Source organism: Vulpes lagopus, chromosome 2 (assembly GCF_018345385.1).
Source record: "Vulpes lagopus strain Blue_001 chromosome 2, ASM1834538v1, whole genome shotgun sequence".
Lineage (NCBI taxonomy): Eukaryota > Metazoa > Chordata > Mammalia > Carnivora > Canidae > Vulpes > Vulpes lagopus.
Genome location: NC_054825.1, coordinates 34358345 through 34377816, shown reverse-complemented (window position 1 = coordinate 34377816; position 19472 = coordinate 34358345). Strand labels below are relative to the sequence as shown.

The window sequence follows — 19472 nt, the reverse complement described above, 5'->3', positions numbered from 1 at the left end:
TTTTCTCCCTCTCCTATCACTCCTGCTCATGTTCTTTCTCTCTTTCTCTCTCAAATAATTAAATGAATAAATCTTTAAAATAATAATATTAGGGTAACTAGGGTGGGCTTTTCTGCTGTCTAGCTTCACCCAAGTAACAGTTCTGGGACTTTCCCTCCATTATCACTACTATCCATGGGTGGGGGCAGGGGTGTGGGTTGTGGCAAGTTCCCACCAGTTGTATTAAGGGTATTCATGTCCTGGGCTGTTGACAACAGGAGTGTACAAATGGGACAGTTTAGGTGGGAGATCAGCAAAAACTCAAAGCATAGCATTAGTGTTTGGGCTGCATAGGCACCTGTCAATGGAAAGCCTGCTTCTGTGGCCCTTCTCGTGGGCTAACCCCCCACCAGAACCTCTCCTAGGATTTCCTCTTTCTCTCCAGTTCCTTATCTTCATCAGCTTCTTCTCAAATCCTTTTTGTCCCATCTAATGTTCTAACCAGGAATTTCTCAGCTCAAGTCTGAAAGTTGTGGAGGGGCAGTCATTTGCTTCTTCTTATGTCATTGTCTTACTTAGGGCTCTTCTCAGGGCTTTCCCTTAAAAGCCTAGTTTGAACGTTGAAAACACTGAATATCCCCTTTTCTCTTTGCTTTCCTACTGTAAGAATCCTAATTCTCCTGGACATCTTTGGTCTCCAGGAAAGGGTTCTGAGGTATGGCAAAGAAAGAAAAATCTGAAGAGCAAAATCTTTTTTTGCTCTGTAGAAAAAGAAAAAAATTGAGTTTCATAAAAGAGTTTTGGAGGCTACTTCAGATAGAGTGGTTGGGAAACAGGGATGTTTCCTCTGAGGAAGTGATCTTTCAAGTTGTAACTTGAAAGGTAGAGGGAGCCAGTTAAGGGAAAGGGTAAGGGAAAGACTCCAGAGAGTGGAGAAATACGAGTTGTAAAGTTTTGGGAGAGGAGTCTGGCATAATCTGGGATCTGCCAGAAGGTGGGAGAACTGGAAACCTTTCCTGTTCTCTCACAACTAACCTTTGCTACTGAGATTCTACTATTAGGGCACTATAGCAACTTGAATTTGGATTTGAGGAACTCTATACTTACGCAGTTGGGGATTTTTTTATGGGCTTATGAGCAGTTCATGAACTGTGTTGTGTTTTTTTCCCTCAGTTTTTAAGGACATTCAGATATGCTGTTTGTTCTTTTTGGCATTCATACCCACAGACAGAACCTAACACAATTTTAGTATCTACAGAAAAAGGTAAAGGCAAGTGCTCCTCGACTGTTTACTAAAGATTTGCATAGATGTTGCTTGGCAGCCTTAAAAGATCATACAAATAAAAATATTTGTGAAGAATTTTCAAGGGCTTGGAAGAATGCTTATGTTAAATGAAAATTCAGGATGTAAAACTACATATTTAATTATAATCTCAATTGTTAAAATATACATATAAATAATTGGAAAGAAGTACATCAAAATATTAATAGTGGTCATCAATAGGTTGTGGAAATCTATTATCCATACATAGGAATTCCAGAGAGGAAGCACAAAGAAAACAAGCAAAATGTTCGATGAATAACTTATTTTTTTTTAAGATTTTATTTATTTACTAGAGAGAGAGAGAGAGAGAGAGAGAGAGAGAGAGATAGCAAGAGCTGGGGGAGGGGTAGAGGGGCAAGCTGACTCCCCACTGAGCAGGGAGCCCAACTTGGGGCTCAATTCCCAGACCCAGAGACCATGACCTGAGTCAAAGTCAGACACTTAACTGGCTGAGCCGTCCAGGTGCCCTCGATGAATAATTTAAAAATATTTGCCACAACTGAAGGAAATGAGTCGCCAGACTGAAAGAATTCACCGAATGCCCAGCCCAATAGGTGAAAATAGATTCATATCAAGGCATGTTATTACAGAATTTCAGCACTAAAGAGATTGCTTAAGGTTCCAGAGAGGGAAAAAAAGAAAATAAGAGGCTACATACAAATGATCAGGAATTGGAATGGCTTTAGACTTCTCAGCAGTAGCAGAAACTAGAAAACACTGTTTTTAGGGATATCTGGGTGGTTCAGTGGTTGAGCATCTGCCTTTGGCTCAGGTCGTGATCCCGGAGCCCTGGAGTGGAGTCTTACATCAGGGTCCCTGCATGGAGCCTGCTTCTCCAGAACTCTGCTTGTGTCTCTGCTTCTCTCTGTGTCTCTCATGAATAAATAAATAAAATCTTAAAAAAAAAGAAAAAGAAAAAAACCCTCTGTCTTCAGACTTCTGAGGCATAAACTTCCTTGCCCTAATGGTGGCCCAGAGGCCACAGAGCTCCCAGGCTTCAGGGACTACTTGCAGCTGTACAAATGAGCATCTCAGAAGTAACCTGTATAAAGCAAAGCCGGGTAGGCTTTCCACACATGTTTTTCTCTGTGTGAAACGACTGGACCTCTTCATATCCCAGAGAGTGATATGTGAAGGATTTGCAATAGTAATCAATACTGGCATTTCCAGGGCAGCCCTGGTGGCTTAGTGGTTTAGCACCGGCTTCAGCCCATGGTGTGATCCTAGAGACCCAGGATCGAGTCCCACATTGGGCTCCCTGTGTGGGGCCTGCTTCTCCCTCTGCCTGTGTCTCTGCCTCTCTCTCTCTCTCTGTGTCTCTCATGAATAAATAAACTCTTTTTTAAAAAAAACTGAAGTTTCCAGGTGGAAGAAGTCAAGGTTCATATTTTTTTTTCAGGATCATATTTAAAATGTGATTTTTCTTATACAAAACACCAATGTTTGTGGTTACAAAATCCTATCTCCTATGATGATTATTAGGGTAAATTTTGAAGATATGAAACTGTAGTAATAATCATGGGTGTAAACTACTATTTTTGAAAATAAAAATGCTAATGAGCTCATGGGTTATATAAAAATACTCATTTCTCCAGACTAGTAATTTCCAAAAGGTTTGAAATAGAAAATCCAAGACAGTAGCAAACATTTTCCAACCTTCAATTATTCAGAAAGGCTTACCTACCTGCTTGGAAGGAAATACAGAACAAAATACAAATTTATATTTTATCAAAATGTAGTTCTATATTAAGATAGTAGGATGCCTATCAAAAATGCTTTTCTTTGTTGTCAAAGTAAGAATAAAGCTCTGTGAAATGATTAGAATCTTTTTTTCCCAAGGGATTATAGGCTTTATTTTTATTTAAAAAAATTTTTTAAAGGATTTTATTTATTTACTCATGAGAGACACAGAGAGGCAGAAACAGGCAGAGGGAGAAGCAGGATCCTTACAGGGACCCCGATGCGGGACTCGATCCCGGAACCCCGGGATCATGTCCTGAACCAAAGGCAGACACTCAACCACTGAGCCACCCAGGCATCCCATATTTAAAAAATTTATAAAGATTTTATTTTTAAGTAATATCTATACCTAACATGGGGCTTAGACTCATAACCTCGAGACCAAGAGTCACATATTCCATAGGCTTAGCCAGCCAGGCACCACTGCTTTATTTGTTTGCTTGCTTGATCGTTTTTGAGCAGTTTTAGGTTAACTGAAAAAATGAGTAGAAGGTATATAGATATCCTGTATATTCCTGATCCCAAACATGCATAGCCTCCCCCATTATCAGTATTTGCCCACCATCAACTTATGACAATGGATGAACCTATATTGATACATCATTATCACACAAAGTCCTTAGTTTACATTAGGGCTCACTCTGGGTATTGTACATTCTTTTTTTTTTTTTTTTTAAGATTTGTTTATTTGAGAGACGGTGTGGAGGGGCAGAGGAAAAGAGAGAGAAGGAGAGGGAGAGAGAGAATCTCAAGCCAACTCCCTGCTGAGCTAGGAGCCTGACATGGGGCTCAATCTCATGACCTGAGCTGAAATCAAGAGTTGGTCATCTAACCAACTGAGCCACCCAGCACCCCAATATTGCACATTCTATGGGTTTGGACAAATATATAATGACATACATCCACCATTATAGTATAGTACATAGCATTTTCACTGCCCTAAAAATCCCCTATACCCAGAGCACCTAGGTGGCTCAGTCAATTAAGCGGCTGACTCTTGATTTCATCTCAGGGTTGTGAGATCAAGCCCCACACAGGGCTTTGTGCTGAGCGTGGAGCCTGCTTAAGATTCTCTTTCCCTTTCCCTCTGCCCCTCTCCCCCAATTTGCTCTCTCTCTCTCTCTCTCTCTCTCAAAAAAAAAAGGGGGGGAATCCCTGAGTGGCTTGGCGGTTTAGCACCTGCCTTCAGCCCATGGCATGATCCCAGAGTTCTGGGATCGAGTCCCACATCAGGCTCCTGCGGAGAGCCTGCTTCTCCCTCTGCCTATGTCTCTGCCCCCCCCCCCATTGTGTCTCTCATCAATAAATAAAATCTTTTAACAAAAAATCTGTGCTCTGCCTATTCATCCCTCCCTCCCCCAACCCCTGGCAACTACTGATCTTTTCATTGTATTCATAATTTTGCCTTTTTCAGAATGTCAAATAGTTGAAATCATATAGTATATAGCCTTTTCAGATTGGCTTCTTTCATTTAATAATATGCATTTCAGTTTCTTCCATGTCTTTTTATGGCTTGTTTATTGATTTTTATTTTATTATTTATTTATGTATTTATTTTTAAAGATTTTATTTATTTATTCATGAGAGACAGAGGGAGAGGCAGAGACACAGGCAGAGGGAGAAGCAGGCTCCCTGCAAGGAGCCTGAGGTAGGACTTGATCCCAGGACCCTGGGATCACGACCTGAGCCAAAGGCAGTCACTCAACCACTGAGCCACCCAGGCATCCCTGTTCATTAATTTTTAGTGCTAATAAATATTCTATTGTCTGTAAGTACCACAGATGGTTTATCCTTTCACCCACTGAAGGACATGTTGGTAGCTTCCATTATTTCAGCAATTATGAATAAAGCCGCGAAACATCTGTGTGCAGGTTTTTATGTGAACATAAAACTCCTTTAGGTAGGGGCACCTAGGCTTCCTATAGGGAGCCTGCTTCTGCCTCTGCCTATGTCTCTGCCTTCTCTGTGTGTCTCTCTTTATGAAAAAATAAGTAAAATATTTTTTTTAAATTTTTATTTATTTATGATAGTCATACAGAGAGAGAGACACAGGCAGAGGAAGAAGCAGGCTCCATGCACCAGGAGCCTGATGTGGGATTTGATCCCGGGTCTCCAGGATCACGCCCTGGGCCAAAGGCAGGCGCCAAACTGCTGCGCCACCCAGGGATCTCTTTTTTTTTTTTTTTAAAAAAAAAAAAGACTCCTTTGGGTAAATACCAGGGAGTATGATTACTAGACTGGATGGTAAGAATATATTTAGTTAGTAGGAAATGACCAAAGTGGTCATAAAATTTGTATTCTCACTTGCAATCAATGAAAGTTCCTATTGCTCCACATTCTTACCAACATTTACAAGCATCTTACCAACACTTACCAGTGTTGTCAGTGTTTTGGATTTTGGCCATTCTAATAGGTATGTAGGAAATCTCATTGTTTCAATTTACATGTCCCTGATGACATGATGTAGAGCTTCGTTCACATGCTTATTTGCCATCTGTAAATCTTCGTTGGTCAGGCCTCTGTTAAAGTCTTTGGCTTGTTTGCCAGCCCCCTCCTAGCTTTATTGAGGTATAATTGACAAATAAAATTATATTTAAAGTGTACAATGTGGTGGCACCTAGCTGGCTCAGTAGATGAAGCATGTGACACTTGATCTTGATTGTGAGTTCAAGCCCTACGTTGGGTGTAGAGATTCCTTAAAAACAGAATTTTAAAATTGGGGTGCCTGGATGGCTCCAGTTGTTCAGGCACCTGACTTCAGCTCAGGTTATGATCTTAGGGTCCTGGAATGGAGCACTGTGTCAGGCTTTGCACTAGCAGGGAGTCTGCTTCTCCTTCTCCCTCAGCCTCATCCCTCCACTCATGCTCAAGCTTGCTCTCTCTCAAGTAAATAAAATCTTTTAAAAAATATTTTTTTAAAAGTGTACAATGTGGTGATTTGGTGTATGTATACATTGTGAAAGGAGTCTCTCCTTTGATTTGGGCCCATTTTATAATTGTGATTTTTTTTTTTAAAGATTTTCTTTATTTATTCATGAGAGACACAGAGACATAGGCAGAGGGAGAAGTAGGCTCCCTGCAGGGAGCCGGATGCGGTACTTGATCCCAGGACCCTGGGATCACACCCTGAGCTGCAGGCAGACGCTCAACCACTGAGCCACCCAGGCATCCCTGTTTTCTTATTTTTTAGTTTGAAGTGTTCTTTGCATCTTTTGTATAAATACTCCAAATACGTCTTTTGCTAATATTTTCTCCCAGTTTGTGGCTTGTCTTTCACAGAGCAGAAAATTTTAATGAAATCCAGCTTATCGATTATTTCTTTTGTGGATTGTACCTTTGGTGTCATATCTAAAAAGTCATCACCAAATCCAGGGTCACCTAGATTTTTTTCCTACATTGTCTTCTAGGAGTTTTATAGTTTTGTGTTTTACCTTTACATCTGGAACCCATTTTGAGTTCATTTTTGTGAATTCTGTAAGGTTTGTGTCTAGATTAATTTTTCTTTTGTCAAAAGCACTTTTTATATTTTTTAAAATAAGATTTATTTATTTATTTTAGAGGGAGAGAGAGCACAAGTGGGAAGGGCAGAGGGAGAGGGTGAGAGAACCTCAAGCAGACTCCACACTGAGCACAGATCCCAACATGAGGCTTGATCCCATGACCCTGAGATCATGACCTGAGCTGAAACCAAGAGTTGTACACCTAACTGACTGTTAGGTATACACCCAGGCACCCCAGGCCCAGATCTCTATATTTAGAAATGAATCACTGCAGAGAGAAGATAGAAGTATTTCCATTTCAAATAACAAAAATTACATTGAATTTTTTTATTTAGATATAATTCATATACCATAAAATTTGCTGCTTTAAGTTTTCTTTTGAGAGACAGAGTGAGGGGGGAGGGCCAAAGGGAAAGGGAGAGACATAATCTGAAGCAGGCTCCAAACCCAGCACAGAGCCCAGCACACAGCCACAAGGGGCTCCATCTCACTACCCTGAGATCATGACCTGAGCAGAAATCGGGAGTCAGAGACACCCAGGCAAGTGTTTGTACACAAATTTTGAGATGGATATTTGTTTTCATTTCTACTGAATGAATACCTAGGGGTGGATTGCTCAGTCATGTGGTAAGTCTAGGAACTGCCAGACTGTTTTGCAAAGTGGCTGCACCATTTTGCATTCCTACCAGCAACATGTGAGGACTCCAGTTTCTCTACATCCTTACAACACTTATTATCTGTTGTTTTTTGTTTTTGCTTTTAATATACTAGTGAATGTGAGGTAGTATCTCCCCACTGAGATTTTAAAAGTATTTTTGGATTACAGATTATATTAAATTTATATATAATCTATATAGATTATAGGTTGTAGAATAAAAATTGTAGAACTATTATTTTAGTGATTATTTTAATTAGTAAAAGAGTTTTTTAAAGTTCAAAATTCAGTTATTTCTTAAGTGATTAATGAGTGCAATTAATGAATAATCATTATCTCCTACTCTGGCCGTTTTATGACTTCCCACAGGTATCTAAATCAATTCTATAACTCTGACAATTATACAAATATTGGAGGATTACATTTCTGATGGATAAAATCAAGATCTACAATAAAACCATTGACAGCTAGACATCCAGAATGACAGCATGCAGAAAAAAAATTTTTCACTTTTGATAAAAGAATACAGCTACATTGTTCTTACTTGGGGTCTTTGCTTTTATTTTATTTTTTTAAAGATTTATTTATTTGGGGGAACCCTGGGTGGTGCAGTGGTTTAGCGCCTGCCTTTGGCCCAGGGCGCGATCCTGGAGACCCGGGATCGAATCCCACATCGGGCTCCCGGTGCATGGAGCCTGCTTCTCCCTCTGCCTATGTCTCTGCCTCTCTCTCTCTCTGTGTGTGTGACTATCATAAATAAATAAAAATTAAAAAAAAAAAAAGATTTATTTATTTATTCATGAAAGACACACAGAGAGAGGCAGAGACACTGGCAGAGGGAGAAGCAGGCTCCTTGCAGGGAGCCCAATGCAGGACTCGATCCTAAATCTGGAGATCAGGCCCTGAGCCGAAGGCAGATGCTCAACCGTTTTGTACAAGTCCACTTTGAGATGCTGGTGAGCGGTCAAAGGGGAGATATCAATAGACTAGCATACTAAAGGTGACCAGCCATCCGAGCTGTATATAGATGTCTCCTTGGGGGGTATGCGGGATGGTCACTGAGTGAAGGAACTAAAGGGGCGCCATTCCATCTGTCCCTTACGTAAAAAAAAAAAAAAAATGATACCTTGGTTCCTGTGGGCTAAATGTGGCCCAGAAGCTCAGCTCCTTGAGCCAACTACGCCATACGCCCATAATTCAGTATTTTCTGGGCCTGGGTCCCACACTCGAGGCTGTCGCTCAACCCAAAACCGCCCGGACGTTCGCAGCACGTCTACGGAAAACCGCAGGTCGCCGAGGGGGGCGGGTCCAGGGAGCGCTGCCTGCTGGGATTTGTAGGCTGACGGCGGACGGCGGTGGCTCAACCTCCTTGAGACGCCCGCTGGGTGCGTCGCGTAAAGGGCGGGAAGTTGAGCCCTAAACCTGCGTCAGTCTTTCCGGAACGGTTGTCCAAGAAGGCAAGTGTGGTACTGCCTTTTGCATGGGATCGTTTAATGACATCTTATCATTAGTCAAAGGATAAAGTCAGAGTCCTAAAAACGGCATTTAACAGCCCTTTCATCGCTTTTCGGTACCCGTGGTAACCTTATTTCTTAACACTTCCTAATTATTCAAGGCTCTTCTGGAGAAAGGGGCTCACTTTGGACCTCTCTCCTCTGTGCTTCCATAACACTGTCTTACAATTCGCTAATAATAATTATAATCGTGGCTGGCTTTCCTGACCCTACGTGTTCTAGTCCAAGCTGATTCCCGTTTTAGCTCATTAATTCTCACACAACCCCCTTAAGATGGTTGCTATTATTTCCATTTCCAAAATGAGGAAACCTTGGTTTACAGACGTTATGGAACTTGGGCAAGGTCACGTTGAAGAGTCACACTGTTTAACCGCGCGTCTCTCCCACCGAACTACGAATTCCAAGTGGGGACCGACCGACCACCTTTTTGCTTTCCCGCGGGCCACGCCCCGAGGGTGGGGCTCTGGTGACGACACTGCGTCCCATGGTGCCTCGCGCGCCCGCGCTGCCATTGGCTGGGCGTCTGGGCTCCTTTTTCAAATTGAGGCGCCGAGTCGTTGCTGGGTTTCCTAGGTTTCGGGCGGAAACGGTATTGGTAGTTCCGAGGCTCCCGCTAGTGCGGGACAGACGCCTCGGTCAGTTAGAGCCCCTGGTGGAGAGCGGGGACGTCGAGCTGCTTGCGTGGGTGTTCCCGGCTCCTCCGCGCCCCACAGCCGGGGAGTCCGCTGCCCGGCCTTGGCCTTCCCGCGGGGCTCGTAATGGCGTCCCAGCCGAATTCCTCCGCGAAGAAGAAAGAGGAGAAGGGAAAGAACATCCAGGTGGTGGTGAGATGCAGGTAAGGCGAACCAGCAGGATTGGGAGCGCTGGGCTCTGCTGGCTTTGCTAGCTTTGCTGCTGGGCTCCCTCCTGTGCTGTCCCGAGAGAGGAATTTTGTTTGCTGTTTCTGCGGGGAGCAAACCTGCCTGTTGCTAGTTCTCCGCATTCTGATCAATAAAATGATGCTAGATTGCTCTGAGGAGTAAATCAGTGTGTTTCAGAAGAAAGAATGTTTGTATTGGAGGTTATAGTTTAAAACTGCTATTCAGAAGGAGAATTTGATCTCCAGTCTTTAGGGAAAAGTGTGTTCTTTAAAAAAAAAAAAAAAACTAAAGTTGACAGAGACTTAGGTGGCGTTTTTATATGCCACTCCTTGCAATTTCTCAGTTGGAAATAAGACTGCATACCTACTCTGTAGGTGTTTTAGTACTGATGTTGGGATTACCGTCCTCTCTATCATCGCTAAAAACATAATCGATCACTTGCCTTTTCTTCTAGATGCAATATTTTCTTAGTCCCTACCAAACGAGGAAGCATCGTTGTCTTTAAATTTTAAAGGTTAACTTATAGAGTGAGTTTGTTTTTAAAAGGAGTCAACGTAAGCCAGTATAGCTTTATGATTGTACTGCAACTTGGTCTTCCCTAGACTGAGGGAGATAGTTTCTTCGGGGTGAATGGGTGGAGGTGTCCAACTCTCCCCGGATTGATTTACAAATAACTTCCCAATTTTAAAATTAATCTGTAGAGGAAAAACGTACTTGTTATACAAACTGTTTCTTAGTTAGAGATTAATTTATTCAGTTTTTAAGAAGCCCTCCACAGTTCACTGGTGTATGTGTATTTTGAGAGTCTGTTTTTGTTGCTGTTTTAAAATTCTACCAACTCTCAGCAACTTTTCCGTAAATCCAGAAGTTCTAAAATTTTAAAAAGGGCTATTTTAAAAATGTGTGAACAAACTTTCTTAAATTGTTGCCCTCAGCTTTGGTGATTTGAACTGTTGATGTCAAAGACAATAGCTAGCTTTTTGAGTTCGGTGTCAGGGAAGAAATTTGGTGGTAACCTTAAGGTTGACCAATTTACTAGTTGTACTCTAGAACTTCTGTTAATAGTTGTTTTGAAGATTGAAAAAAAATTAACAGACTGTAATACAAACGTGAATTTTTACTTATTTATTTTTTAAAGATTTTATTTTTAAGCAATCTCAACATCCACTGTGAGGCTTGAATTCACAACTCTTGAGATAATAAGAGTTGCATGTTCTACCCACTGAACCAACCAGGCACACCACAAACGCAAATTTTTAGATTATTTTGATAATTTAATAAAGCCAGGCAATACTGCTTTTTCTGTTTGGTTTGATTTTCTTTGATTTTCTTCTTTTTTTAAAAGATTTTATTTATTTGAGAGAGAGATAGCAAGAGAGAGCAGAGCAGGAGGGAAGGGCGGAGATAGAAGCATTCTCCCCTCTGAGCAGGAAGTCAGTCACAGGGGCTTGATCCCAGGACCCCAGGATCTTGACCTGAGCTGAAGGCAAATGCTCAACCAAGGGAGTCGTCCAGGTGCCCCTTAAATTTTATTTTTTTATTGTTAGTTACAAAATATGTCAGACCTATAAAAAGTTATAGAGAACAAAGTAACAAACATCTGTGTATCCATCACCTAAATTAGAAACAGACAAGTCATTACAATTGGAGCCCCTATTGCATCCTTTTCCAGCCCCCTTCCTCTATCCCAAGAATTAAACATTATTCATGTTTATTATCCCCTTACATTTAAGTCCTACCTAAAATGAGGTTTCTTTTACTTTGTTACTTATGAAAAGTGTTTAGGTTGTAACTAATTATTCACAAAAATTTTTGTGTAAAGAGATGATTTTCTTTTCATGCTCTCTTTTTCAGATATCTTTCTTAGAGCAAATATGTCCTTAAGCTCTAGTAAATAAACAATTTATGAGACCCTTGGGGTTGTCAAACCTTTTCTGTAAAGGGCTCTAATAGTAAAAATTTTAAAGTATTAGAATACTTTCCAAGCCACATGTAGTCTCTGTCATATATTTTCTGAATTTTTTCTTTAGTTTTACATTTTTAATTGGCACAGTTTACTGTAACCTAAGATTTCAAGAAAGAGATGACTTTATTACAATGAATACAATCTTTATGATGTTCTTGTATTATAACTATAGAAGAGAATTTTGTTTTACATATATATAGCTCAAGAGGAAGGTATAACTTTTGGAGTTGAGGAACTGATAGTTTTTATAGAGAGAAATTTTAATAAGGAAATAGGCTTTGATATATGTATATATAAGACACATGCAAAACATTCCTTATTCCTGTATAGTGTACAGGTTAGCATAAGTCCTAGTGAGAATGTAACATAAAGGTTTTAGGATTTAAGTTAATCTTGGCATTTTAATCTAGACAAGTGCTTTAGCAATTTAGATCTGAACATTTATGAATCATTCATATATTTAAAAGTATATAATTGTATTTTTAAAAAGGCCCAGACCAACTTTCTGTAAACAGTAACTTAATGTGATGCTATAGTTACCAAATGGAAAACAAGACTATTAATTCTGTATTTTTTTTTTTAAAGATTTTATTTATTTATTCATGAGAGACACAGAGAGAGAGAGAGAGGCAGAGACACAGGCAGAGGGAGAAGCAGGCTCCATGCAGGGAGCCCGACGTGGGACTCCATCCCGGGTCTCCAGGATCACACCCTGGGCCGAAGGCAGGCACTAAACCGCTGAGCCACCCAGGGATCCCCTAATTCTGTATTATTAAATCAACAAAGAATATTTTAGAGAAAGGACAACTTGGAAAATGAAGACTTCAGAGTTCATTATTCCAAATTCAAGAGCATTTTAGTTATTAGCAGTGGTTACCAAATAAGCTGAAGTTAGATCTCTTTAAGGAGCTGCTTGTAATTTATTTTGTTGGGATGAGAGGCTTTTAAAACTGTTTCACTATGCCACAAGAAGATGATGCAAATTTTTTTATCCTTGAGAAGATTTTCTGAAGTTGGTATCCCTATCAGCAAAGGGGCGCTTATGGCATGTTCCTCACAGTAGGAACATGAATTCAGTGATGCTGTTGAAACCTTTGTTCTTTTATGGAAGGTTCCAGTTTTAACTCTTGCACAGTTCTCTTTACCTGAGCTGTGTTTATTGGTGCTTGCTGTTTTTGCTGGACATCTTTTACCTGAAATCAGTAAGACTGTATTCATTTGGTTAACATCACACATCCAGGCTAAGAGATTAGTTGAGAGATACTAAGGACTAATTGAAAAAGCTATTCCCACATGAGAGCAATTCGTTCTACTTAATACCCTTAGCCTACCTCAATATAAGTTGGTTTTGACCTAGGTTTGTCAAACTTTTAATAATACTGCATGTCATGGGTTATGTGCATTGTGTAGGTTTCAATATATTTGATGATCGATGGCATTACTATATATTACCTGGAAGTTGCCGAGTTAAATTTCCCAGGATCATAAATTTGGTTTTCTGTAAAAAATATGCTAGGGATGGGTATGCCAGAGGATGTTGAGGTATCCTTTTTAAAATAAATAGCAACTTGGTTTGTCTAATGATGAGGGGAAAGATAATTTCCTATTTGGCTTTTCCTTTCATTATATGTGGTAATGAATGAGAAAAATGAACTCCGGTCAAGAGTACATCTCACTCTTTGGCCCAGAAATCTGTTAAGTATATAAATATCTGATAGATGCCACTCTGTAGACTATGGTTCTTTTTAGCTCTTTTATCATTCCTCTTAGGATGATATTTATTAAGCTATGTAGTTTAACAGATATTAGGAATGCCTGCTGTATGCCAAGCATAGTAGTAGCCATTGGGAAACTGAAGTGTAAACTAAACAAGATTTCTTTTCTTTTCTTTTCTTTTCTTTTCTTTTCTTTTCTTTTCTTTTTTTTTTTTTTTTTTTTTTGAGAGAGAGAGAGAGAGTGCAAGTGAGTAGGGAAAGGGGGAGGCAAAGGGAGAGGAAACCCAGCACCAGGGCCACCACAGGGCTCAATCCCATGACCCTGAGCAGAAATCAAAAGTTGGATGCTCAACTGAGTCACCCAGGCATCCCTAAACAGGATTTCTTTTCTTACATTGTGAGGTTGGTGCTATTACTTAGCCTCACTTTTCAAATGGGGAAGTATATGCACACAGGACTACATTGCCTAAGCAGACCTGATCAAGAGTCCACACTACTCAAAGTCCTAAGAAGGAATTTAGAAGATTACTTCCTGGGCAGCCCGGGTGGCTCAGCGGTTTAGCGCCACCTTTAATCCAGGGCATGATCCTGGAGACCTGGGATCTAGTCCCACATCAGGCTCCCTGCATGGAGCCTGCTTCTCCCTCTGCCTGTGTCTCTGCCTCTATCTCTGTGTCTCTCATGAATAAATAAAATCTTTAAAAAAAAAAAAAAGATTACTTCCTTTAGGAGTCTATCCCATCACCCACCCCTCTTCTCTCCCACTCATCCCTGTCCTAATCAATTAAATTTTTGCTATATATTCCTACAGCACGTTTACATATCCTTTCTAAACATTACTTTTCTTATAATCATTTGTGGGTTTTTTTGTTTTGTTTTGTTTTAAATTTTTATTTATTTATTCATGAGAGACACAGAGAGAACAAGAGGCAGAGACACAGGCAAAGGGGGAAGCAGGCTCCATGCAGGTAGCCTAATGTGGGACTCGATCCCGGGTCTCTAGGATCATGACCTGGGCTGAAGGCTGCGCTAAACCACTGAACCACCTGGGATGCCCAGTCATTTGTTTTATGTTACTATTCCCCACTAGGACAAACTGAGTTAACACATGTGAAGCATTTTGAATAGTGAATACCTAGCACATAGTAAATACTCCATGTATTAGTCATTATTTTTATCTATTTTTTTTTTATCTTGTGCGAATTATCCACTGAGAGTATTTTGAACACAAATTTGGCATAGTCTTCCTACTATGTCATAACCTAACTTTCTCAGATTCTAAGAATTGTGGAAATAGAATTTTGAAAAATTAATTTGGCATTTATTACAAGTTAATTCTGTTAGTACTTATTCCAAGAAGCTGTTGAAATTGTCATGTTTTACATGTCTTTGAAAAGTAAAGAACTTACTTATTTCTGGGAGTTGAAACTAAAAATTGTGCTGTCTGCTTTAGCAGTAGTCTCCCATTTAACTCCTGTCACCAACAATGTTGTCAAAAAATTTAACTTTGTTATTGTCTAAGTTGTTATTATTTTTAAAGATTTTATTTATTTATTCATGAGAGACCCACAGAGAGAGAAAGAGGCAGAGACATAGGCAGAGGGAATAGCAGGCTCCACATAGGGAGCACGATGTGGTGTGGGACTCGAGCCTGGGACCCCAGGATCACGCCCTGAGCCGAAGGCAGACGCTTAGCCGCTGAGCCACTCAGGTGTCCCTGTCTAAGGTATTAATAATAATGTCATCTGTAGCCTGATAACTAAGAGTTTTTTAAGTAACTCTGTATTTCTCTTTATAGACCGTTTAATTTGGCAGAACGGAAAGCTAATGCCCATTCTGTTGTAGAATGTGATCATGTACGAAAAGAAGTTAGTGTACGAACCGGAGGATTGGCTGACAAAAGCTCAAGGAAAACATATACTTTTGATATGGTACCTATTTCTTTCTTTCTTTCTTTTTTTAAAGATTTTATTTATTTGTTTGAAAGAGAGGTAGTGCAAGAGTGGGTTAGGAGCAGAGTGAGAAAGGAACAAACCAACTTGGGCTGAGCGCAGAGCCTGACATGGGGCTCCGATCTTACCATCCTGAGATCACAACCTGAGCCGAAATCAAGGGTGGGATGACCAACCAACTGAGCCACACAGGCACCCCGGTACCTATTTCTGAAAATGCTACTACTCGTTTATTATTTGCTATGTAAAGTTATCCTTGTATACATATTTTTTTCTAGGTTCTTGTACAACTTGTACAACCCCAAATTTCAGTTGACTCTGAGTTGTCCAATGGATATCTAGTGGGCTGAATGAGTTAATACATTAAAAACAAAATTCTTAAAGTGAGTAATTTTGAAGTATTTTATTCCTGAAGAATTGATTTTATTTTTATTTTATTTTATTTTTTGGATAGGTTTTTGGAGCTTCTACTAAACAAATTGATGTTTACCGAAGTGTTGTGTGTCCAATTTTGGATGAAGTTATTATGGGTTATAATTGCACTATTTTTGCGTGAGTAAAACACAATTTTTCAAATTGATGAAAAGGTTTAGATGCATGTGTTTGTTTTTTATTTAACACTTCTGTTGATTTTGATAGATACGGGCAAACTGGCACTGGAAAAACCTTTACAATGGAAGGTGAGAGGTCACCTAATGAAGAGTACACTTGGGAGGAGGTATTTATTGTTTAAAATAGATTTCTGTCTCTAAAGTGACTGAATAATAACTGAATAAAAAACTTAGCTGAAGTCCTCTTTCATGAAATAGAAAAGATCAGTATGCCCATGTCAAATATGAATATAGGATGAACTACTATTTTAGTAAAATTATTATTATTTTTTATTTTAGTAAAATTAAAGTGTATGGTTCCTGTTTTTTTTTTTTTTAATCTTTATTTATTTATGATAGTCACAGAGAGAGAGAGAGAGGCAGAGACACAGGCAGAGGGAGAAGCAGGCTCCATGCACCGGGAGCCCGATGTGGGATTCGATCCCGGGTCTCCAGGATCGCGCCCTGGGCCAAAGGCAGGCGCCAAACCGCTGCGCCACCCAGGGATCCCTGGAAAATTAATTTAGTCATTAAACTCACTGAAGCACACTTGATGGAAATCTTTGTAAAACGTACTATGTGCTTTCTACGCTATCCAACAATACAGTGATCTTAATTTCTTAAACACTCAAGATCAGTGTTGATAAAGTACCATGCAGCCCCTTGCTATGCTAACTTGATGAGACTTACTCCCATGCTGCAGTATTCCCTTTCAAGCCATACTCACATGCCACTTTTCCACAATATTCTGCTCCAACTATTCTGTCCCAAACAGACCGCTCTCTTATCACTTAACTGTGCCATATGTATATGTATATATACACATATACATATATACGTATGTATTAGTCCTTTCTCTCCTAGTGACACTATGTTTTTCTTAAACAGGAACCATATGGGATCCCTGGGTGGCGCAGCGGTTTGGCGCCTGCCTTTGGCCCAGGGCGCGATCCTGGAGACCCAGGATCGAATCCCACGTCGGGCTCCCGGTGCATGGAGCCTGCTTCTCCCTCTGCCTATGTCTCTGCCTCTCTCTCTCTGTGTGTGTGTGACTATCATAAATAAATAAAAGTTAAAAAAAAATTAATTAATTTTCCAAATTGTTGACATTATGTTGATCCTTTTTTCTAGTGGTTACATAGTTGAGACATTAACTTTAAGCATTGGTAATAAAGTTATGGAATTGTGTCATAGGAAATAAGGAATAGGCTTAAAAAACAGTTTCAAAATTTAGAGATTCATAGTAATTTCATTACAGTAGCTTAGATATTTGAGAAACAACTGTACTTATGTTAGAATTAGGGAATATACCTCTTAGATGGACCACTGTTCTGTTAACATGGTAGTATTATTAATGTTCTCTTGAGACAACTTAGAAAGCATTATTAAACTTGGCTTTCTGAGTAGCTTACTTCAGTTGGTTTCTATGTAATGCTCAGGCATGAAGTGACAGATTTGTGGAAGGTATGAAGAAGAATAATTACTGTTGAATAAATTCTTATAAATGACGTGGCTTTTCTAATATTTGGTTAGTTTTTTTTTTTTTTTTTAAGATTTTATTTTTTTATTCATGAGAGACACAGAAAGAGAGAGAGAGAGGCAAGAGACCTACGCAGAGGGAGAAGCAAGCTCCATGCAAAGAGCCCAATGTGGAACTTGATCCCAGATTCCGGGATCAAACACCCTGAGCCAAAGGCAGACACTCAACTGCTGAGCCACCTAGGCATCCCTAAACTTGTTTTGACATATTTGTGTTTAAAGATTTTATTTATTTAGGGAGAGACAGAGAGCACATGTGAGTGGGGGGGCGGGGAGGGAGGGAGAGGAAAGAATCTCAAGCAGACCACACACTAAGCAGGAAGCCCTTCACGGGGCTGGATCCCATGACCCAGAAATCATGATCTGAGCTGAAACTGTGAGTCAGATGCCCAACTGACCGAGCCACCCAGGCACCCCTGATATATTTGTATTTAAATATATTGTAAAGAAGGCCCTTGTTACGTGTGTTTTAACTGCAGTAGTAAATGGCATTCTTCCCTTGTTTTATTTAGTCCTTATTAATATTGTAATTTCAGGATCCCTTGGCTGGTATAATTCCACGTACTCTTCATCAAATTTTTGAGAAACTTACTGATAATGGTACTGAATTTTCAGTCAAAGTGTCTCTGTTGGAAATCTATAATGAAGAACTTTTTGATCTCCTTAATCCATCTTCTGATGTTTCTGAGAGACTGCAGATGTTTGATGATCCCCGTAACAAGGTAACTCAGTTTTTGAGAATGAAACATCTCTGTATTTTAGTGTGTGCTACTTTGAGAAGTAAGTGTGTATATATATATATATATATATATATATATATTTTTTTTTTTTTTTTACCAATCTAATGAATGATCTTTTGATATTTGGTCAGAGGGGGGTGATAATCAAAGGTTTAGAAGAAGTTACAGTACACAACAAAGATGAAGTCTATCAGATTTTGGAGAAGGGGGCAGCAAAACGGACAACTGCAGCGACCCTGATGAATGCATACTCCAGGTAGGAAAGCCAGGGTCTCGCTCTTGCTATTCCATTTTCTTTTTAACGTGGGACTTCAGATTGGGGTGGGTCACAGAATGTGAGTCACATACCTAGATGGTGTGTGTGCTTGATTTCGTGCTTTAGTTATTGGCTTGAGATTTAGAGTCAAGCACCAGTATTGGGAGAATGTTGAAATGAGAACAGAAACAAGTTGAATCAGCAGAAGTATTAAACTTTTTAAACTAGATTATTTTTTCTCAAATGAAATTGTATGCAGGAGCCTAGGTTAACATGGGCCTGCTGTGGTTGATTTGATGGTGGGATGCTCAGAGGCTTACCTCCTTAGCCTCAGATAGAAGCTGTATGTCGGTACATAGCATAAGATAGATATTGGAACACTTTATGGTCTAGTGGTGATTATCTTGTATTTCAGCAATCACTGCTATTTACTATTTGCTTTTCAAGAGAAGGTGTTAACTTTTCTGATGACATTTTCAAAGCAGAGCAATATATTTTTACAACAGCTGACATTGAAGGCAAGTAATCTGATGGCTTGTGTGGTACTGTTTGAATTTATGGCGATGACATATTTCAAGAGATTCTTATGAATAGGAAGATTGATTGCAAGCCTTCTCTGATGTACCAGGCAACTGTCCCAACCTGATCCCACATCCAGCTTTTAGAGGTCTGAAGATTCTAGTTTCTCAGTCTTTTAGGGTGTTTATAGGTAGTTTCTTATTGGGGTCCCTTCTGCAGGGCAGCAGGTAGAAGAAAGCAAAAACCTAAGCATTGTTCTGTCTACCTACCCTCTGTCTTCCAAAATCTACTAATGTCTCCTGTCTGATACTATCTTTCTCTACCTTGTGGATTTTGATCTTTCTTTGCTTTTTTTAATATTTTATAGAAAGCAGTGTTTTGCATTATAATGACTGAGCAATCTGATCTTGTTTTCTAGTCGTTCCCACTCGGTTTTCTCTGTTACAATACATATGAAAGAAACTACAATTGATGGAGAAGAACTTGTTAAAATTGGAAAGTTGAACTTGGTAAGTATCTACCTTAAGATCACTGTTTCTTTTTTTTTTTTTTTTTAATTATTTATTCATCACACACACACACACACACACACACACAGGCAGAGACACAGGCAGAGGGAGAAG

The 19472-nt window shown here is 39.7% G+C and overlaps 2 protein-coding genes across 2 annotated transcripts in view; one reads left to right on the top strand and one right to left on the bottom strand.

The window, feature by feature from the left end:
- IDE (insulin degrading enzyme) overlaps positions 1–8404 on the bottom strand; it is a 138971-nt gene extending 130567 nt beyond the window's left edge. Inside the window, exon 1 of the mRNA XM_041743512.1 lies at positions 8325–8404. Within this exon, the coding sequence (XP_041599446.1) occupies positions 8325–8392 (68 nt within the window). The 5' untranslated portion in view covers positions 8393–8404. The remainder of the gene's footprint in view (positions 1–8324) is intronic.
- A 784-nt stretch (positions 8405–9188) lies between these two features.
- The window catches only part of KIF11 (kinesin family member 11), a 48382-nt gene continuing 38098 nt past the window's right edge, over positions 9189–19472 (top strand). Inside the window, exons 1-7 of the mRNA XM_041735377.1 lie at positions 9189–9547; positions 15052–15184; positions 15660–15757; positions 15845–15923; positions 17871–18056; positions 18206–18330; positions 19268–19358. Of these exons, the coding sequence (XP_041591311.1) occupies positions 9471–9547; positions 15052–15184; positions 15660–15757; positions 15845–15923; positions 17871–18056; positions 18206–18330; positions 19268–19358 (789 nt within the window). The 5' untranslated portion in view covers positions 9189–9470. The remainder of the gene's footprint in view (positions 9548–15051; positions 15185–15659; positions 15758–15844; positions 15924–17870; positions 18057–18205; positions 18331–19267; positions 19359–19472) is intronic.